The sequence below is a fragment of the Lemur catta genome, chromosome 4 (genome assembly GCF_020740605.2).
Source record: "Lemur catta isolate mLemCat1 chromosome 4, mLemCat1.pri, whole genome shotgun sequence".
NCBI classification, from domain to species: Eukaryota; Metazoa; Chordata; class Mammalia; order Primates; family Lemuridae; genus Lemur; species Lemur catta.
This window is the reverse complement of record NC_059131.1, coordinates 58,484,522-58,506,161: the sequence shown is the minus strand read 5'-3', so window position 1 is coordinate 58,506,161 and position 21,640 is coordinate 58,484,522. Positions and strand designations below refer to the sequence as shown.

Sequence of the window (21,640 nt, the reverse complement as noted above, 5' to 3'; positions counted from 1 at the left end):
CCAGAAGGAAAAGAAAATGCATGTTGGGGAGATAAACACAAGTGTTGATCTGTTTGAACTACCAGCCTGTATTATTGTCGTTTCCTAGGACTCCTGTAACAAAATACCACAAACTGGGTGGCTTAGAATGACAGAAATTTATCATCTCACGGTTCTGGAGGCCAGAAATCCAAAATCAAGGTGTTAGCAGGGCTGTGCACCCTCTGAAGGCACAAGAGGAGGGTGTGTTCTAGGCGGCTCCTGTGGCTTCTAGGAGCCTCAGGCGTTTTTTGGCTTATAGATGGCTGTCTTCTTTCTGTGTCTTTTCATGGCTTTTTTTGCTCTATGTGTGTCTGTGTTCAATTTCCCCTTGTTATAAGAACACAAGTTATATTGGATTGGGGCCCACCCTAATGACTTCATCTTAATTAAATCTGCAAATACCCTATTTCCAAATAAGGTCACTTTTGGAGCTACTGGAGATCAGGACTTCCCCATATTTTTGGGGGGGTGGGGTGGGTACAGAATTCAACCCATAACACAGCCCTTTCCCAGGAAGAATTCAGGAGCTTCCTTAGACCAGGGTGCTTGAGTGGATTTCAATCTAGTTCCTACTCCAGGTATATTCATTGTGGTCATTTTACTTTCTGCATATGTTGCGCAGGACGTGAAGATTCTGTCTGTATTTACTCATGGTTTCATTATTATATTTCAGGTGAGGTCCTGTCCTAACTTCTCAGCCTTTGCACTTGCCAGGGTTCTTCCAGCATGAGAAGACCCTCACTCCATTTGCCTCCCAGCCTCTTACTTCCCTACTTTGCACTCTGCTCATTCATTTATTTGTTCATATAACAGTAAGTGTTGAGTTCCTATTGCATTCCAGGCACTATGCTCACTGAGCTCTAAGTATACAACGATGAAAAAGACAGTTGCTGCTCTTGGGGAGTTTTTGTGGGAGGCCACACAAGCCAACAGTGTGAAACTGAATAGGGAAGTGTACACGCAGTTCCCAGCTTAGCATCCTGCGTGGCTCCCTGGTGCTGCCAGGGGACAGTCCGAGCTCCCTCGCAGAGCACGCCAGGCCTCCCATGACCTGGCCCCGGCTCCCTTAGCAGTTTCATCTCTTGCTCTTTCTTTTCTTTCACTTTGTGCTTCACGCGTTTTGATCTACTTGCTGTTCCCCAGCTATACAACTCTCTCTCTCAAATCTTGTCTTTCTTCACAAATGCCCTCTCAGTCGGGATGTGTCCCCCTCCCCAGTCCTCAGCTATGCCCTCCTTGAATAACTCCTGCCTCCTTTGGACTCATCTCCAGGGCTGCCTCTCCCAGGAGGCTGACTACAGCCCCCTCCTCTGTCATCTGCCTAGCGCCCTGCACTCCTCTTTGACCTCTCCTCCCCCAAAGAGACACCGACCTAGGTTTATTTATCTTCATGACTCCAGTGCCCAGTAAATACATATGGTAGCCTGTATTAATGGGCACTCCGTCAATAAATGAGTTGAGTCCTGTGTTCTGTGCTTTGCTTCTGTTCTCCACCCTGTGGCTTCATTCCCCCAAAATCACGTCTGCTCACCACTTTTTCTCTACCACAAGTCCAGAGACCTCACTGCTCAGGATGTCCTTTCCTTTGTGCTGACACCTCAGCTCTGCTGGCCCTAATGGTCAGTGGCCGCCTCTGGCTGCCCACTGACCATCATCTCTGGTCTGCCTTGCTTCCCACAAAGAAGGGCCTGCTGACTTGTCTGTAAAAGAATGGCTCTCATAGAGGAAGCAAAACTTCCTGTGTGGCCTTCCCTGTTTCTCAGTTCCTAAAGTTTCCCCTCTCCCAATGCCAGGAGCAAGGGGCCACTGTTTCTGCTTCACTGATTGATTCATAAGCATTTTTTTTTGAGCCCTAAATTTATACCTGGGGCTGTGATTGAAGCACACAACTAGTTTCTATCTTTCTTACCAAAAAGATAGTTTCTTTCACCCCTTCCTGCTTAATATATTGGGTTTTTCCTATGAACTAAATGACACAGTGATTTTCAAAAATATTTTAAGCATTAAAACTCTTCAAATGAAATCTTATATGGAATATTAATGAATAAAACAGAAGAAACCAATATTTTTTTATCTATTTCATTTAATAAATCTAATTTGTAATATTTAGTTAATTAAGGAAATAATGAGAGTATTATGATGAATATGAAAATTTAAAATTGAGGGTCCAGGATGACAGTTGCAGCCTCAGAGCATTCTCACTTCAAATGCACCCCCATATTTTGTATTGGCTGTACAGCCTAGGGAAATTGGGACAACTAGACATTTGAAGTGACAGCATTATTAAACAGGATACCCTTGCAGATTCAGGCTATTCTGATTAAAAATATCCAGAAACTTGAAAGAGAAATCTAGGAAGAATTGGTTTTAATGTTGACTCACTAATACTTTGTAGCAATTGTTTCATTATAAGGCGTCTAATTAAAAGGAATAGATGAACAGATTCTTTCCCCAGTTTATATCTTTGGCAGAAAATACTTCCCAAAGTTATGTTGTGTCATTATGAGAGATTAATTATGTTATTAAAATTTGTTTTTCAGCAACTTCACTACCTGTTTCTCTCTGTTTCTTTCTGTTTCTCTTTGCCTTTAACAGAGCAAAAATGTTTAATTTGGCATGTTGAATCCAAACTTCAGCTGTCAGTCTCGTCACTGACTATTGGCCACAGGAGGAGCAGTAACAGAGTGGCCCTGCATTGTTGAGTTGATCTTGTTCAGATTTTTAAAAGTCTGCCAATCAGTCTAAGATTACAATAAGCGCCAAAGCTACCAATAATAACTTGCCATGGTGCAACATGTTATGTGGTCACTTATTACTGTATAGTTTACTGTTGTATCTGTATAAGAGAATGCACTCAGTGGAAGCCCCTGAGACTTGCTTGGCATTTACTTGAACAAGGCGCACAGGGGCCAGAGGGGTAGTAGTGTACTTGCTTGTACAGTTTACAGCACGAGAAGACTTGCGTGGGTCTGAAATTGTTAAAGGAACTTTATGGAACCACAGTCTTCCTAAATAATGACACATCTACGTGTGTTCAAACATATTCATGGTTTTGACAGGAGAACCTTTATTCTGAAGTGGGAATGGGTATATTACCCTGTAGTTTATGGAAACCACTGGGATCTGTGATCATTCACATTTGGCATCACACACTTGAGTGTCTCTGTTTAAACTTTTAAAAGTATTTTTAGAAATGTGATTTGAATCCAACATTTGCAGAACCCTGGAAACAAATAAAGTTGACCTCCTTTGTGTTGGAATCAGGTGTAGGACAATTGTGGTCCCTGGTGAGACCTTTTTGGCAAGGCTGGCTTGGGAGGGCCTCCCTGTTCTGATCAGATGAACGTCTGCCCCATTCAGGGCTTTTTACTTCCCGGGAGCTCAGCAGTTTGTCTGCAGTGAATTGAGTTGAATGGACACAGAGCAGGTCCCATGTGGCTGTGGGACTAGCTCCCCCTGGTGAGGGATGATCACGAAGGTGTCAGGTGTAAGTTGCCACCTTCCTGAGAATCCACACGGCTCCCACTGGGGAGGCTGGTGTACCCCCCACCTAGACTGCTCATCCCTCCAGCAGGGGTTTTGATGCCCCCAACCCTCCGCTGACTTCCTCAGGGTTCCTGTGTGTGTGCTCTGGGTTTAATAATTGTAATGGACTTAGAAGTCACTTTTGGGACTGGGAGGCCAACACAAAAAAGAATCCGATGACCAGGAATGCTTCTTGTTTTCATTTCATTGTGTGTTCCTTGGTCGGGCATTATTTCTGCGAGTTCTCTATATTTGCAGAGGCCTCAGGTGTACTGGGCTTGGGAGGCCCCACTGGTTAGGAATAGAATGGTAGCAAGTCAACTGCCTGTTTTAACATCCTGAATTAAGGATCCATAAGCCTGCCAGCATGTCCTGCCCTATTTACAAAGACACACAGGATTCAATCAGAATTATTCAGGCACATGTTGTTATGGCTGACCAACAGGGCTGGAATTCTTCTCATGGGCAGTGGGGTATGGGTGGTGTGACCATCTTCCGTCCTTACAACCATTTCCTGCCAGTGTCCATCATGGTATCTTTGTTTTTCAGCTGACACTTGCAGGTGGGTGTTCCCCACGGTTCCAGCCATAGGCCTTTTCCCTTCACATTGAATGTTCTTTCTCAGGGTTACCTCATCTATTTTCATACTTCTACTGGTGACTCCCAGACGCCTTCAACTATCACTCCAGAGTCACATGACTTCAATCTACCTTTCCAAAGTTATTCCCCCAAACTTCTTTACATTTCTTACAAACTGGCCAAACTCAATGTTCTTGGGTCTCCCCCTGCCTCCGCCATGAAGGCAAAGCTGAGGTGAGGCCCTTATTGTCAAAGAGCTTACAGCCCAGTGAGAAAGTATAAAAAGCACACACGCTTACTCAGTACCGAAGAGTGGCACCCAGGGTTGCAAGAGTCCAAAAGCAGGAGCGATTATGCCTGCCGGGGAGGATCAGAGACTGTGCTAGCAGGAGGTGATGCGATGTGGAGCTTGAGGGGTGGGTAAGATTCAGAGATTCCGAAATGCAGTGATGCAGAGAAATGCATTGCAAGAAGAGCCAAAGCTAGAGACAGAACTGGGTGGGAAGTGTGCAGAGGAGAGAATGGTTCCATGTGCCTGACGTTGGGCTGTGTTGGAAAGGTAGGTTGGGAAGAACTCATGAACGGCTTCAATTTACAGGCTCACATCTGAATTTTACTCTAGGTGATCTGGATCCTTTGTTGACTTTGGAGCAAAGGAGTGGCATTATTAGAACTTTGTTTCCAAGTGCTTAGCCTGGCACCACTGTATGAGATTGGGAGTGGGGAGGGAGGAATTCCTGAGTGAGGGGAGTGATGGTGGGGATGGAGAGTTAGTACAGGAAGTAGGATTTTCAGGGCAAGGGAGAGAAGGGGTCTATGATGTCCCGCAGGTTTGAGCCTGAGTGATTGGGAGACTCAGGACATTATGAACACTGTAGAAAATAGAGGAAGCAGGTGGGCTGGAGGAATGAACTTAGGACATGTTGAGCTGGAGGGATCTCTGGGGCTCCAGGTGGAGATTGCTCCTTTCCCCTCCTGGCCTCGATGTTCCAGACTCCAGGTCAGTGCAGTCTGACTCCCCGCCCCACTCCTACCAGCCAAGCCCAGCATACCCTGGTGCCCAGGCTTGGCTGACCTGAGGCAGTGAATACTGCGGTAGGTCATCCGGACGCCCGTGTGGCGGGCATAGAGCATAGATATTAGGGCATCAATCCTGCTGGGCCAACCGAGGGCTGAGCATTGGAACCTTGCTGCCTGTCTCCAAGTCCTGTGTTCTACCTCACAGGACTAGCTTTTGATTGTCTCTGAAAATTCTTGTCTCCTTTCTGAAGTTCCCTCTTAAACAGAAATGCTGCCCCCAGGCTGATGGCAGGGCCTGTATGCCATGGACAGAAAGCAGAGGCTGAAAGCTGATCTTTAAAAATAACTTCTGGGTTTTTATATGTTCCATCAGCCTAGGGGACACCTTGTGGTTTTTGGTTATTGACCATTTTTAAGCCCATAGGCTTGGCTCAACTCTTCTGTCTATAAGGCCCAGTCCCTATGCCTATGTCATCCTCATGGATGGGCCCTGGCCCTTGTCCCACTCCTGGGTGCTACTTGAACACCACACCATACCAGTGACCCCCAGGAAGTATGAGGTGTCCAGCAGGTGCACAGCATACTCTGTACCTTGTACTCACTTGGGTCCTTTGATGAAAGCACTTTGCATCCTGCCTCTCAGGTTTTGAAGATTCCTTTGGATTCTCACCCCTCTGTCCCTACCCCAGTTGTAGGGACACATGACTGAACACATGACATTTATGCTACTCTGGCGGTCCCTGAACTGCTGGGGGTGTTGGTGTGGTGTCTCCTGTCTTGGCTGTTCTTGCTGCTAGTTGCATCTTAGTTCTGACAATGCCATCATCCAGTTCCATGGAAGTTTCCTTTGTGTTTGTGGTTTGGGGACTTCAGCAATAAACTGAAACTGGAGAGAGGTCTGGGAGCATCCAGGGCCTCCATGACTGCTTTAGTTAAACATCTTCAATCACTTTCTTCTCATTCCGAAGACTTCATATAATTAAAACCATTCCCAGCCAAACACTAAATAAATTTTGCACATGCTGCTTGAATTACTGTGCAAGCTTACCCCAGTGTGGCTTTCTCAGAGATTAATATTTCACTAAAACTATCCCTCTGGGTAGGCTGAAGCCAGCAGCTGTGGAAACTCAGCATTTGCTTTATACAATGAAACTTTAGGACAGGGCTGTATTTCACATTTCTCAGATATGCTGCTCACTTGGAAAAAATAAGCACTCTTGGCGAAGTCCACGTGGCATGAGCCCTGCTTGTGTTTCTATCTATTCAGATATAAAATGATGAGAAAATGCAGCTCTTCATGTCATCACATAACATTGGTGCATACAAATAATGACCATTTCTTGAGCACTTACTCTGTGCCAGGCTTCTTACATGCTCTGTATCCTTACAAAAACCTGTGAGTGTGCCAGCCCCGGGCCTGTTTGTTTCCTGATCCCTGCTCTGCTCTGGAGAGCTGGAGCTGACCTGGAGGCTGCCTTTCCCAGGCTCAGGGATTCTCTGGTTTCCTGCTAGATTTGACCGATGGAAGCACCAGTAGAAGGCTGGGAGGTAGTGGAAAAGAGGAAGCCAGAGTTTTTCCTCTTTCTTTTCTTCAAGTGTCTCCTCCAGCAGTGGCTGCGTCTCCCCTATGGCTCCAGCTCTCACTATTTGGGTCATCCTTGGTTCAAGATTCTTCCTGGAGACCCTGGCTCCTGGGCTCTGGCAACACTACATCTTACCTGCATCCCCTCAATGACCTGCTGCTTACTGTTGCTAATGTCTGGATTACATCATGGTCCCATCCCGTGGGATCTTCCTCCATCTAATTTCATCTTTTTAAAGTGATACCAGCTTGAGACAATCTTTACACTCTTAACGTTTTCATCTATTGCAACTGTCTTCAAGTCTCAGCTTCTCTGTCACTTGCAACCTATATTTCAGTCTTTATCACTGCAACCAAGTCCCTGCATTAAATTCTTTCTGTTGCAAATACTGAAGCCATTTCTATTTCTTTGTTTAGATGCTGACTGATGGATTAAAGTAGGAATAATTAGTTTTATCTAAGGATGAGGAAATTGAGAGTCAGAAAGGTTAACTAACTTGTTCAGTCTTAAAGATAGGAAATGATGGAGCTTGGGCTTAAACCTAGGTTTGGTTAATCCTGAAGTTTGTGCACTTTCCCATATATCAGCCTGTGACCTGTTTACTGGTGCCACATGAAGTCCAATTTCTTGTGTATAATCCCATCATATTCTAGAAAAAGTAAACCCTGATAGTCTTCTCCAAGTTCTCCCCAGATGAAAAACTCTTTATCCCTTTAGCTGTCCCTCATGAGAAAGAGGATATTTCCCTTAATATCCTGGTTGGGTCTTTTATAATATATTAGTATTTCTCAAAGTTAAATGTGCAGAGTATGAATCAGGAGGACCATAGAGATTGTGCATTAAGACATTTTTTAAATTAGACTTTTTTTTGGAGATAATTTCAAATTTACATGCAGTTACAAGATATAATACAGAGATCCCATGTTCTGTTTAACCAGTTTCCGTAATGATAACATCTTGCAAAACTGTAGTACAGTATCACAACCAGGATGTTGGCATTGATACAGTCAAGATACAGAACATTTCCATCATCACAAGGGTTTCTCATGTTGCCCTCTTATAGCTAAACTCACTTCTTTCCTGACCCCATCTCTTCCTTAACCCCTGACAACCACTAATTTTTTGCTTATTTCTATAATTTTTTCATTTCAAAAATGTTGTATAAATGAAATCATATAGTACATAACCTTTTTAAAAATATGCAACCATTTGAAATTTTTTTTTTCACTTTGCGTAATTCTCTGGAGATTCATCCAGGTTGCTCTGTGTATCAATAGTTTGTTCCCTTTTTACTGCTGAGTAGTATTCCGTGGTATGAATGTACCTCAGTTTGTTTAAACAGTCACCGCTTGAAGGACACTTGGAATGTTTTCAGTTTTTAGCTATTACAAATACAGCTGCTATAACTATTCATGCAGAGGTTTTTGTGTGAACACAAGTCTTCATTTCTCTGGGATAAATGCCTAGAAGTATAATTGGTGAGTTGTATTGTTGCATTTTTAGTTTTTTGAGATGCTGCCAAATTGTGTGCTGTTTTATATTCCCACCAGTAGTGCATGAGTGACTCAGTTTTCTACATCCTTGTCAGTATTTAGTGTTGCCATTATTCTTTCTTTCAGCCATTCTGATTGGTGTGTGGTGGTTTTAATTTGCATTTCCCTAATGACTAATGAATATCTTTTCATGTGTTCACTTGCTATCTTAGTGAAATGTCTCTTCATGATGTTGTCCATGTTCTAAAAGGATTGTTTGCTTCTTTACTCTTGAATTTGGAGAGTTTTAAAAATATATACTAGGTACTAGTTCTTTGTAAGATAAATGATTTGAAAATAGTTTCTTCTACTCTGTGGCTTATCTTTTCATCCTTTTCATAGGGTCTTTCACAGAGGAAATATTTTTAATTTTGATGAAGTCCAGATTACCAGTTTTCCCTGCTGTGGATCATGCCTTGAGTGTCCAGGCTAAGAATTCTTTGCTTAGCCCCAGATCCCAAAGGTTTTCTCCTATGTGTTTTTTTGCTAAAAGTTTCATAGTTTTAATGTTATACATTTAAGTCTGTGATCCATTTGAGTTAATTTTTGTATAAGGTGTGAAGCTTAGGTCAAAGGTCACTTTTTTGCCTACTGATAATTCAGTTCCTCCAGCGTGATGAAAAGACTGTCTTCCTTCATTATATTGCTTTTGCAAATTTGTCAAAAATCAGTTGGGCATATTTGTGTGGGTCAATTTCTGGCTTCTCTATTCTATTCTATTGATCTCTGCGTCTGTCCCTCTGCAGTAACACACAGTCTTGATTAATGTGGCAATGTACTAAGTCTTGAAAGTAAGTCTTGGGTAGATTGATTCCCCCTCCCACTTTATTCTTTTTCAACCTTGTTTTAGCCATTCTAGTTTCTTTGCTTTTCTATGTTAATTTTAGTGTAATCTCGGTTTATATCTACAACAAATCTTGCTGGGATTTTAATAGGAATTGCATTTAACCTACATATCAATTTGGGAAGAATTATTCATAGCATCTTTACTATGTTGAGTCTTTCAGTCCATGGTCATGGTATGTCTCTTCATTTACTTAGATCTCCTTTGATTTCTTTCATCAATGTTGTGTAGTTTTCTGCATACAAGTCCTGTAAATGTTTTGGTAGATTTATATCTAAGTATAGTTGCACATTGCTTGACCACAGGGATACATTCTGAGAAATACATTGGTGATTTCATTGTATGCAAAGATCATGGAGTACACGTACACAAACCTAAGTGGGTTAGCCTACGACACTAGGCTATGTGGTCTAGCCTATTGCTTCTTGGCTACAAGCTTGTACAGCATTTTACAGCACTGAATACTCTAGGTGGTTTTAACGCAATAATAACTATTTGTACATCAAAACATAGAAAAGTTACAGTAAAAATATAGCATAAAAGATACAAAGTGGTTTACCTGTACAGGACACTTAGTAGGAATGGAGCTAGCAGGACTGGATGTTGCTCTGGGTGAGTCAGTGAGTGAGTGGTGAGTGAATGTAAAGGCCTTGGACATTACTGTATGCTACTGTAGACTTTATAAAAACTATACACCTAGGCTACACTGAATTTATAAAAAATTTTCTTTCTTCAATAATAAAAAATTAACCTTAGTTACTGTAACTTTAACTTTATAAATCTTAAATGTTTTTTAAACTTTTGACTCTTTCATAATAATACTTAGCTTAAAACACAAACATTGTACAGCTGTACAAAAATGTTTTCTTTCTTTGTATCTTTATTCTATAAGCTTTTTGCTATTTTTAAAATTTTTAACTTTTTAAAACTTTTAAAAACTGTTTTTGTTAAAAACCAAGACACTAATACACACATTAGCCTAGATGTATGCAAGGTCAGGATCATCAATATCGTTGTCTTCCACCTCCACACATTTTCCCACTGGAAGGACTTCAGGGGCACTTTGGTACATGCGTCTGTAGGGAGCTGCTGATACCACGCTTCAAGTTTCCTTTTCCTTTTTGCCCTTGATTTCTTGACATGTAAAGTGGAGATAGGAAGGTGCCACAAATCCTTTGTGGGGCACAGGCAGCTGAGATAAGTCTCTACAAAGTTGTCAGCAAGCAGAAGTCAGATGCTGCAGGAGTTGGCAGGGTGCAGTGATGACAAATGAATGAGTATGCACATGTGCGGAGGGACGGCTCAGTGCTTGGAGCTCGGTGACTGATTGCTTTCTTCCTACACACGCCTCAGTGAAGCTGGTGACAGAGAGGAGCTTCCTTAGCTGGCCTGAGCAGAGGCCTTGACACTTCTGCATGGGAGGCACAGGCTGTGGGAATCCACACATCAGCATTGACAGGTTTTTAGTGCCCACACAGAGCTGTCTGAGACTTTGTTTCGTGGCCCATCTGGGCATTGCTATCTGGGAACTGAATTCCCTCCCTTCCTGTTCCAGAGAGGCCGGCCTGCAGACTGCACTGATGAGGGGCCAGACGAGCATGTCCTGGTCTAAGCTGTTTTGTGGGTTTTGGCTGGCAGGAGAGGAGAGGAAGCATGTATCTTTGATCTTTTACCTCTTGTTTCCTTTCTGCTATGACCTTAGGAGGCTGGTTTCTGTAGCTGTCTGGTCCAAATTCCAGATTAAACTCTGGCACTAGGCTTTCTCCTCTCAGGGGATACTATTCATCCCTCCAAGAATCCAGACACATGCCACCAAGGCTTCTCTGTTGGGTTCATGATGATACCAGACCTAAAGCATGATGTGATCTCCCATGTATATGATGGTTTTTATGCCACTTCTTTTTGCTTTCAGAGTTGGAGAAGCCAGCTGGAGCCAACCAAGTTTTAGAACCTGTACTGGCTGATACCAACATCATCAGAGATGAACTGTTCTTACCAGAAACTTCTCTGCTTCTGACAGCACAGCTCTTCTCAGGTAGCTAAAGCAATAATGAGATTACCACCCCCTGAGCGTTATGTAATGAGACAGTCACCTGTATGGGTGCTCACATCCAAGGGGGCACTCACTGCTGCTACTAAAATATAAGATGAAATGTACTATCACCAGGTACATTTCCTATTACACTTGGGATTCAGTGATTGCACTCAATATAAATGGGTGGACTCAAGGTTCCAGAAAATACAAAATTTGCACTCTAGCCCGGGCAATAGAGCGAGACTCTTGTCTCAAAAAAAAAAAAAAAAAAAATTATGCAGATCTAAGAAGCTCCCAAGTAATGTCAGTGATGCTGGTCCTCGTGCCATCTTTTGAGTAGTGAGGATCTAGGCCAGGGGTCTGCAAACTATGGTCTGTGGGCCAAATTGGGACCAAGACCTATTTTTGTAAATGAAATGTTACTGTAGCACAGCCACACTCCTTCCCTGATGTATTACCAATGGCTGCTCTTGTAACACAATGGCAAAGTTGAGTAGCTGTGACAGAGATTCTCAGGCTCTCAAAGACTAAGCTGTTTACTCTCAGCCCTTTACAGAAAAGCTGTGCTGACCCCTGCCCTAGACTGACTTGTCCCATGTGGACCATGGAGGGTCTTCCAAGGAGGCTACTGTTAGGATGGGCCATCTAGAGGTCGTTTTTCCTCTGCCTTGGCCTGACTTCTTTGTGCCTGGTTCTCCTGCTCCTGGCTCCTCCACCCTCTCCATTGGCACCTGGGGCAGGGAGACTTGCAGGAAGAGTTTCTGTGCCACCTAAGGCTCTGTCTTGCACATGTCTCATGGCCCTGGGGAAGTGCTCTGCTTGGTGCCCCATGCAGAGCTACCGTCAGCCCTGTTGTCCTTTAGTCTTCAAGGTGGCTCACCCTCAGATCTGTCATTGTGCCTTTCATTCATCCACCCACCACCCATCCAGCCAGCTGGCATTTACTGAAAACCTTCTTTCCTCAGGCACCGTGTCAGGGGCTTGGGTAACAAGGATTTATAAGATGCCTCTCCAGTTTAGGAGACAAACATGTGAACTGATAATTCCAATTGCAACATCATAAGTGCAATATTAGAACAATATTTGGATACTTTGTTAGCCAAAGAAGGGCTTTTGGAGGATTCATGGGGAGCTTTACTGCCATAGACCTTTCTTTATTTTTTTAATTTGTATAATTTTAGAGGGTACAAGTGCAGTTTTGTTACCTGGATATACTGCATAGTGGTGAAATCTAAGCCCTTAGTGCAGCCATCACCCGAATAGTGTACATTGTACTCATTAAGTAATTTCTCATCCCTCACCCCCTCACCTTCTCACCCCTCCAAGTCTCCGGTGTCTATTATTCTGCACTCTCTGTCCATTGGTACACAGTATTTAGTTCCCACTTATAAGTGAGAGCATGCAGTGTTTGTCTTTTTGTGTCTGAGTTGTTTCACTTAAAATAGTGACCTCCAGTTCCATCCATGTTGCTGCAAAAGACATGAATGATTTCATTCTTTTTATGGCCAAATAGTATGCCATGGAGTATGTGTATATGTGCACATGTGTGTGTGTGTGTGTGTGTGTGTATACATATATATACACACACCACATTTTCTTTATCTAGTCATCCATTGATGGACACTTAGGTTAATCGCTATCTTCGCTATTGTGAATAGTGCTGTGATAAACATATGAATGCAGGTGTCTTTTTTATATAATGACTTCTTTTCCTTTGGGTAGGTACCCAGTAGTGGGATTGCTGCATCAAATAGTAGTTCTATTTTTAGTTCTTTGAGAAATCTCCATATGTTTTCCACAGAGGTTGTACTAATTTACATTCCCACCAACAGTGTATGAGTTCTCTTTTCTCTGCATTCTCTCCAACGTCTGCTATTTTTGACTTTTTTCTGACTGGTATAAGATGGTATCTCATGTGGTCTTAATTTGCATTTCTCTGATGATTAGTGATGCTGAACATTTTTTTCATATGCTTCTTGGCCATTTGTATAAGCGTCTTTTGAAAAATATCTGTTCATGTATTTTGCCCATTGTTTTGGTCTTTTTCTTAAATTTCAGAATATTATGGGTGTACAAACATTTTGGTTGCATGAATTGCATTTATACAGTTTGAGTCAAAGTTATAAGTGTGTCTATCACCCAGATAATGTACATTGTACCTGTTAAGTGTGCTCACTTTTTAATGTTATTTGTGTTTTTTTAAGTTGAATTTTTTGAGTTGTTGAGTTCCTTCCTGTTTTTTTTTATCATGAGTCTTCATTAAATTTTATGCAAATACATTTTGTATTTATTGATGTGATATATGTTTTGCCTGTTATTCTATAAATGTGGTAGATTATACTAATTTACTGTTCAATTTTTTCAATAAGTGAGATAACATCTTTTACTTAAAATTAAGCCATATTTATAATGTGATAGAATTAGAATTCTATTAACTTTAATTTTAATACCACTAAAAGATAACTCTGCTACCATTCCTGTTAATTTAAAACCAAAATTTGATGGCAGGATTCTCTCAATGAAAAAACCTTCACAATTAACTGTTGTACCCCATCAAAACTTTATTATTATTATTACTGATTTTAAAAATTGTAGTACAATTTTAAAATACACATAACAAAATTTATCATCTTAACTTATTTTGAAGCACACAGTTCAGTGGCATTAGTTACATTTACAGTATTGTGCAACCATCACCACTATCCATCTATAGAACTCTTTTCATCTTGCAAAACTGAAACTTTGTACCCTGGAGCCTGTATAATAATTCTCTTTTCCTCTTTCCCTAGTTTCTTAAAACCACTATTCTACTTTCTGCCTCTATGAATTTAACTGCTCTAGGTATTTCATATATGTGGAATTATACAATATTTGCCCTTTATGACTGACTTATTTCACTTAGCCTAATGTCTTCAAGGTTCATCCATGTTATAATGTGTCAGAATTTCCTTCCTTTTTAAGGCTGTGAGTAGTATTCCATTGCGTGTAGACACCACATTTTGTTTATTTATTCATCCGTGGATGGGCATTTGGGTTACTTCCACCTTTTGGCTACTGTGAATAATGCAGCTGTGAATATTGGTGTATAAATTCTGAAGTGTCTGCTTTCCCAGAAGTGGAATTGCTGGGTCATATAATAATTCTATTTTAACTTTTTTGAGGAACTGCCTTATTGTTTTCCATAGTGGCTGCACAATTTTACCTTCCTATCAACAGGGCACAAGAGTTCTGGTTTCTCCATATCCTCTCCACTACTTGTTATTTTCTGATTTTTTTTTTGATAGTAGTCATACTAGTGGGTATGAGGTGGTATCTCATTGTGGTTTTGATTTGCATTTCCTTAATGCTTAATGATATTGAGCATCTTTTCTTGTGCATATTGACTATTCGTATATCACTGGAGCAATGTCTTTCCAAGTCCTTTGTCCATTTTTAAATTGGGTTGTTTTTGTTGTTGTTGAGGTGTAGGAGTTCTGATATTAAGAATTAGGATGTGTAGGACTCTGGATATTAACCCTTTATTAGATATATGATTTGCACATATTTTCTAACATTCTTTGGGTTTCGTTTTCATTCTCTTTTGATCTTTGATGCACACAAGTTTTTAATTTTAATGAAGTTCAATTTGGCTATTTTTTTTTTTTACTTTTGTTGTCCAGGTTTTTGGTATCATATCCAAGAAACTACTGTCAAATCCAATATAATGAAGCTTTATTTCTATGTTTTCTTCTAAGACTTTTATAAAAATTTTAGGTGTTACATTTAGGGCTTTTTAAACACGGTATAAGGTAAGGGTCCAAGTTCATTTTTTTTTTTGCATGTTTTCCAGTTTTCCTAACACTATTTGCTGAAAAGATAGTCTTTTCCCCATTAAACAATTTGGCACCCTTATCGAAAATCATTTGAACATTTATGTAAGGGTTTATTCTTGGAATATCTATTGTACTCCATCGGTCTATATGTATGTTTTTATGCCAGTCTTTAAGTTTTGAAATCAGGAAAAGTGAGACTTCCAACTTTGTTATTTTTCAAAATTGTTTTGGCTTTTCAGAGTCCCTTGAGATTCCATATGAATTTTAGTATAGATTTTTCTATTTCTGCAAAAAAAATGTTATTGGGATTTTGAAACTGCTATAGAACTTTTGAATTCTCTCTTAAAGGAAACACTTGCCAGACAGATGAGGAGAAAGGGGGCATTTAAGCAAATGGAAGAGCATGATCAAAAGCATGGGAAGATGAAAGAGCTGCATTTGGGAAACTAAAAGTATTTTTGAACCATTAAACATGCTTGTGTCTATGTGTGTATATGTGTGTGAGTGTCAACTTGGATAGGAGGTCAATTAGGAGCTAGACAGAGGTCAGATATTGTGGAAGTGGGCATGTGATGTGTTAAGAAGTTCAAAGGAAATTCATTAAAGGGCCAGGTTGTGGAGTGATGTGATCATGGTTGTATTGGAGAAAGATGACTCCGTTGGTGAGAGTGGGTGCTATATTGAGCAGGAAGAAGATGTCAGCAGAAAAAACAGGTAGGAGACTGTTGCAGAATTCTCAAAAATGAAGTGATGAGACTTGTGCTATGGTAGCATTAGAGGAGATAGGTAGGAGGGAATGGATTTGAAATAGCCTTGTCTCACTGCATGCTCAGACACGTTGCAGTAGCTTCATTCTTTTCCTGGGTCCTGAAGTCCTCAGACCTGCAGAACAGCCTTTGAACTCAGGTTAATATATTAAGATAGGTTAATACATAATATAGGTTAATATATTTAACCTATCTTTATTATACCAGTTCAATTATCTGTTAAGAAAAATATCCAAGATGAAATTTCTGTGTCAAAGAGTATACACTTTTTAAAAATTAGAATCACAATATATTCAACATTTAGAAATATGCAAAGAACTCAACTCCAAAGTCATAGGTTTTAAAAGCTGTGCTTTTTCAGTTTTGAAATCTCAAGTATAAAATTAAAATATTCCTATGAGCACTCAGAAATAAGGTCTTTGAAATTAATGGTGGTTCTAACCATTCATCTGGATCATCCACTTGTCGCCTTTTAGGAACTCAAATGGCTGCTAAAGGAGGCCCCGTGCTCTGGCTTAGAGGCTCAGGGATCCCTCAACAGTAGCCAGCCCTTTTCAGAGCCCCCGACCTGCCACTCCCAAGGCCTCTGGCTGCTCCAAGGACCTTATGGTTGTTTCTTCTCACCTGTGAGCTGGTCAGCTGTTCCTTGAGTGAGCGAGTGTTTTTTTCTGTTGTAACCCGCTCCATCCACCTTGTGGCATCGCAGCTCTCCAGGCCCTCTGTGCTCCGTGTTACTGACGTCTGTGACACTCTGAGAGCCCAAGTTCTTTCCCAGAGGACTGGAGCCTTCTGCTTCTCTAGCTTCCCCCAACCTGACATCCCCCCGCACCCCATGACTCAGTTCCCCGCCCTCCACTCACCACGGCATTGAACTTGAGCCACTGGAGTCTTTGCCACTTCTCTCCCCCTCCATGCGCAGGAGCTCTAAGCCTTTGCTGTGACCTGGGGGTGACGATGCCAGGTCTGAGCTGCTGCAGCAGCTGGGAACAGGACGTGCTCCTCCAGCCAGGGGCCAAGCTGCTGAACACGAGCTGCAAGGCCCGGGAGGGGTGATGCTGTGGGTGGCAGTCTGTGGGCTGTGTGTGTGTGTGTGTGTGTGTGTGTGGGTGGGTGGGTGTGTGGCTGGCCCATCAAAAGGCACAGGTGTAGTCGTGGAGTTGGGGGCAGGGAGCAGGCGCGAGCTCCCAAATTCTGGTGGGTATTTTATTAGAACTGGAACCGTTCTGGCAGTTCTGGGATAGCCAGCGCTGACCTGCTGCCAAGGACGCACATTTGGTGACCTGAGGGATGAGGCAAACTGATCAAGGTACACAAGTGTCGTCAGTGCTGGCTCCCGGGAAAGCAGAGCAGGAGAGGAGAGGGCTGTGGCTTGGCCACTTGTGATTTGGACCCGCTGGGCTGTGCCTCAAAGGTGAACCAGGGAGACTGCAATAAAGAACACCAGGAAAGGTAAGGGGAGAGTGTTAAAGTGGGGAGACGGGGAAGAGAAAGGAGAAAGGCCAGGGAAATCAGAGATGCAAAGAGTGGCTGATGCCTTGAAAACCAACAGGCTCGCTTGAGCAGAGAGGACAAGACCCCAGATCTTTGTGGTCCCTGACTGGAAAGCTCAGTGGCATCGGGAGACTGGCTCTTTGTTCACGAGCCCAGGCTACCCGGAACATGGCCTCCAGAAAGCAGAATGTGTCTCATCACTCCCTTTGTGTTCCCAAACAGAAGAGAAGAGAGGGAGAGTATCCACGCTGATTCAGCCGAAGCATCTCCAGGAGGTCTCCTCTGGATGCCACACGAGGCCGCCCCTCAGCCCCAGTGTGGAGCACGTGGAGATGGCTTTGCTCAGCAACATCCTAGCGGCCTATTCCTTCGTCGCAGGTAGGTACCTGGTCTTGGCTGGGCCAGTGCTGGGGCCTGGGCCTGGGTCCGGGGCTGTCTCCTGGGTGGCTCTCTCTGGCCCTATACTCAGGAGAGAAATGCTCTGTGATCAAAGTGAGGGTTCTGCTGTGCTGAGTCTTGAAATGAAAGTTCTTCTTGTTGGGAGTTAAGCTTGGCATTCTTTAATTTGGCAAATGAAGGGTTCTAAGAGCTTTATCTTGCTGAAAATGTTTGGTTTCCTTTCAGCTCAAGTGAGTGAGTGAAGTGGCCTGGGGCTACTGTGGGCATCTGTCATTGCGCATTAGCTCTGAGGATGGAGGGGGCTGATGGAGGGCCTCCATCCTGGCTATTACTATGCAGTTCCAGCTCCAAACAGGCTGCCCGTGTGTGAGTGTGTGTGTGTGTGTGTGTGTGTGTGTGTATTCCCTGTTTCAGGAGCTATCTGAGGTGTTTGATACACTGTGGAGAGATGGAGACAGGTCTGTGAGTTCAGGAGAGTCTGATATTTGCCCCTTCCTTGGTGTAATGTTGTACTCTTTAGGAAGATGGCTGACTGTCTCTTTAAGATCATTTCCTGAAAACAGATGTTGTTCATATGAAAGAATCCATTTTAAAATACATGAAAATGAAATGCTCAGTGATTTGAATAACCAAACTGCTTCTCTCCTGCCTGAGTGAGGTTTAGGGTTTTTTCGATACTGTGTTTTTGTTTTGTTTTGTTTTGCCTAATGTCTCTGGATGTTATATAAAAAGGAAAGGACTGAGGTTCCAGTTAGATTTCTTTGGGGCAAGGACTGGTTTTTCTTTATAATTCTCTAGGCAGGGTTGATACGTGGTGACCTAAGAGTTCAAATGCAAAACCTGACATTTCTATTTACAGTGGCAAATATGGGGCAAGGTTGAGGGTTCCATGAGCCAAGGAAGCTCACGGCTTCTCTTTGTGAGAGGATCTTGGATGACATGCAGCCTGATTTCAGAAAGAGAGACTTCTCCAGGCTTACGCAGCTGGCTCCTTTGTGGTTGGCAAGATGCAGCTTGTAATCTGCATGTGCCTCAAGTCCGGGGCTCTGCCTTCTTGGATCAGTGAAGGCCTAGGTCATCGGTCAGCTCCTCACCTCCCTTAGGAAGCCCAGAGGCCTCTTTCCCGGGCACCCACACATCAGGGGGATCTTACCTTTGCTCTTTCTTCAAGGCTGTACTGGGGAGAAAGGACACTAAGGCTAGAAAAGAGATGTTTGAAATTCTGGCATCATATTTTCAAAAGTGATTGAATGATGATTCCCTTAACTTTATAGTGAAAATATCTCCAAAATGAAGTGGGGGTGGCAGGCAGGCTCTGGAGTTTCCAAGGCTTCAAAGGACACCTGCAAATCAGTGGTTGCAAGAAAATGTCTCGGGTGAGAGCAAACAGATACTGGACTTTGGAGCTCTGCTCGGCACAGGAGGTGCCTGGCAGTTTTCCATCTCAGCCAGCGTGACCCTGAATGTGGCCATTGAAAGTGGCAACTCATTGAGTGGTCACTGTTGACCATGTGTCTTGTGATCGTGTCAAGGCCGAAAGGGTACAAGGCGCTGTTTTTCTCTTCCCTCCAAACTTCCTCCTTCCTTCCCCATACTCTTGAATTAAATACTGCTTGGGATGAAGGAAGATCTTTTAAGTAAGTATGGACTGAGATTTTAAAAAATGTAAGGAAATGGGAAATAGAGTGGCTAAGATAAAATTTGTTAGATCCAGTAAATAGACTTGATTCAGTGGGGAATACTCCCTGATTATAAATGAAATGCATAAAGAAAATTTAAAATATGAAGATGAATATAACAGATACAAATAACCATTGTTTTCAAAGAAGAAAATTAAATAAATGGATTGGAGGCAATAAAGAAAAGTATGATAAAAGAAAATTGTGGAAAATGTCCTAATCTTGTAGCTCTCTCCTGCTCGCTACTCTTCTGCTGTATCTACCCTTCAACTCCTTGGGCTCCAGGCCCTCCTGTTTTCTCCCAGTACATCAGTTGCCTCTTGCCCCATCCACGTGGTCCATTATTTCAGCAACACACTTGCTAATATACACAACTGCCTTATTATTTTGTCCAATTTCTGAGAAAACCCGTAGGGGAAACCCTAACTCTGAGTGTATCCTACTCACTTTGTGTGTGTGTGTGTTTTCTGTGTTTGGGGGGCTGTCTGAGGTGGGAGAGATGAAGGTAGAAGACGTGTGTGTCTGAAAGAGTCTGATATTTGCCTCTTTCTTGGCTCAAAGTTGGACTCTATAGGAGGGTGGCTGAATTTCTCTTCAAGATAATTTCTTGAAAACAGATGCTGTTCATAAAAAAGGAACCATTTAAAAATACATGAAAATGCTCAATCGTTTGAATGACCAAACTCCTTCTCTGCTGCTTGAGTGAGTTTTTAAATTTTTGATACTTTGCTTTTGTTTTTGCCTGATGTCTCTGGGTGTTATATAAAAAGGAAGGGACAAGGTTCTGATTAGATTTCCTTTGGGCAAGGACTGGTTTTACTTTCACCTATCGGCTTTCACAGGGTTGATATGTGATGACTTAAGACTCCCTCTGCACCCAAGTTATCAAGTGCTACTACAGTTTGCAGTTGTTTTTTGTTTTCTTCCGAGCACAATTGCATTACTGGGAATACAGTTTGCAGTTTGAAGCTGCTAGAAATTCACGGTCTCCAGTCTCAGCTGAGCCTTTCATGTAGTGCTTTAATCTTTCTCTTTGCTTCTAGATACATCTTGTGCCCATTCTTCACAACAGTCATGTAAAACCTCGACCATTTCAATAATTTTAAATGTCTGCTTACCAAAATGAGCCCTAAAAGTAAATGACAAGTGACAAGCTAAGAAAAAAAATGTAGCATTAATGAAGAAAGGTTAAAATTTATAACATATAAAGAGCTCTCACAAATCAATAAAAGTGTCCCAAAAGAAAAGTTGCCAAAGAACAAGAATTAGCAGTTTGCAAAAGAAAAAATATAAATTATTAATAAAACATAAAGATCTCAAATACTAACAAACACAAAATAGAAACAGCAATGAGATTAATGTTTTTATTTTATAAATTTCTCAAAGATTTAAGTGATTAAGTATATAACTTTAGTTTTGGAGAAAGTGTGGGGAGATGAACATTTGCCCCTAGCGTTTATGGGATTGTGAATCGCTACAGCCTCTCTAGAGAATGATTTGGCCATATCTATCAAAAGCCTTAAAAACACATATAGCCAGAAATTCTACTTCCAGAAATTTCTCCTAAGGAAATAATTAGAGATATAAGCAGAAATTTTACTATGAAGATAATTCATCTCAAAACTGTTTACAAGGCCGGGCGTGGTGGCTCACGCCTATAATCCTAGCACTCTGGGAGGCTTAGGTAGGTGGATCATTTGAGCTCAGGAGTTCAAGACCACCCTGAGCAAGAGCAAGACCCCATCTCTACTAAAAAAAATATGAAGAAATTAGCTGGACAACTAAAAATATATAGAAAAACATTAGCTGGGCATGGTGGCACATGCCTGTCATCCTAGCTACTTGCGAGGCTGAGGCAGTAGGATCACTTGAGCCCAGGAGTTTGAGGTTGCTGTGAGCTAGGCTGACGCCACGGCACTCTAGCCCAGGCAACAGAGTGAGACTCTGTCTCCAAAAACAAACAAGCAAACAAACAAACAAAAAAACTGTTTACAATATAGGTAGTAAAAAAATTAGAAAAATTGGTGGATATTAATTGAAATAGAAAGATATTTATGCCCTGCTGTTGGGTGAATAAAGTCTGTTACTGTGCATTACATACAATATAATCCCATTTATGTGTGCATATTCATATGTATAGGTAACCACATTTTACTACAAATTATATCTGGGTGCCAGCATTGTACAGGTATGCACCTGTATGTTTTATTTTTCTTTTTGCTTAGCTGTCTTTTTAATTATTCTATAATTCATTGATATTATTTCATAATAAGTATGTTATTTTATTATAATATTAAATTCTGAATTATATCATATATACATTAGACAATTACTACTCCCCTCTCTTTTCTGC

General features: G+C 41.8%; 1 protein-coding gene across 1 annotated transcript in view; it reads left to right on the top strand.

Moving 5' to 3' along the window:
* EVA1A (eva-1 homolog A, regulator of programmed cell death) overlaps window positions 1-21,640 on the top strand; it is a 49,935-nt gene that overhangs the window by 14,493 nt on the left and 13,802 nt on the right. Inside the window, exons 2-3 of the mRNA XM_045549942.1 lie at window positions 11,017-11,139; window positions 17,432-17,587. Of these exons, the coding sequence (XP_045405898.1) occupies window positions 11,017-11,139; window positions 17,432-17,587 (279 nt within the window). The remainder of the gene's footprint in view (window positions 1-11,016; window positions 11,140-17,431; window positions 17,588-21,640) is intronic.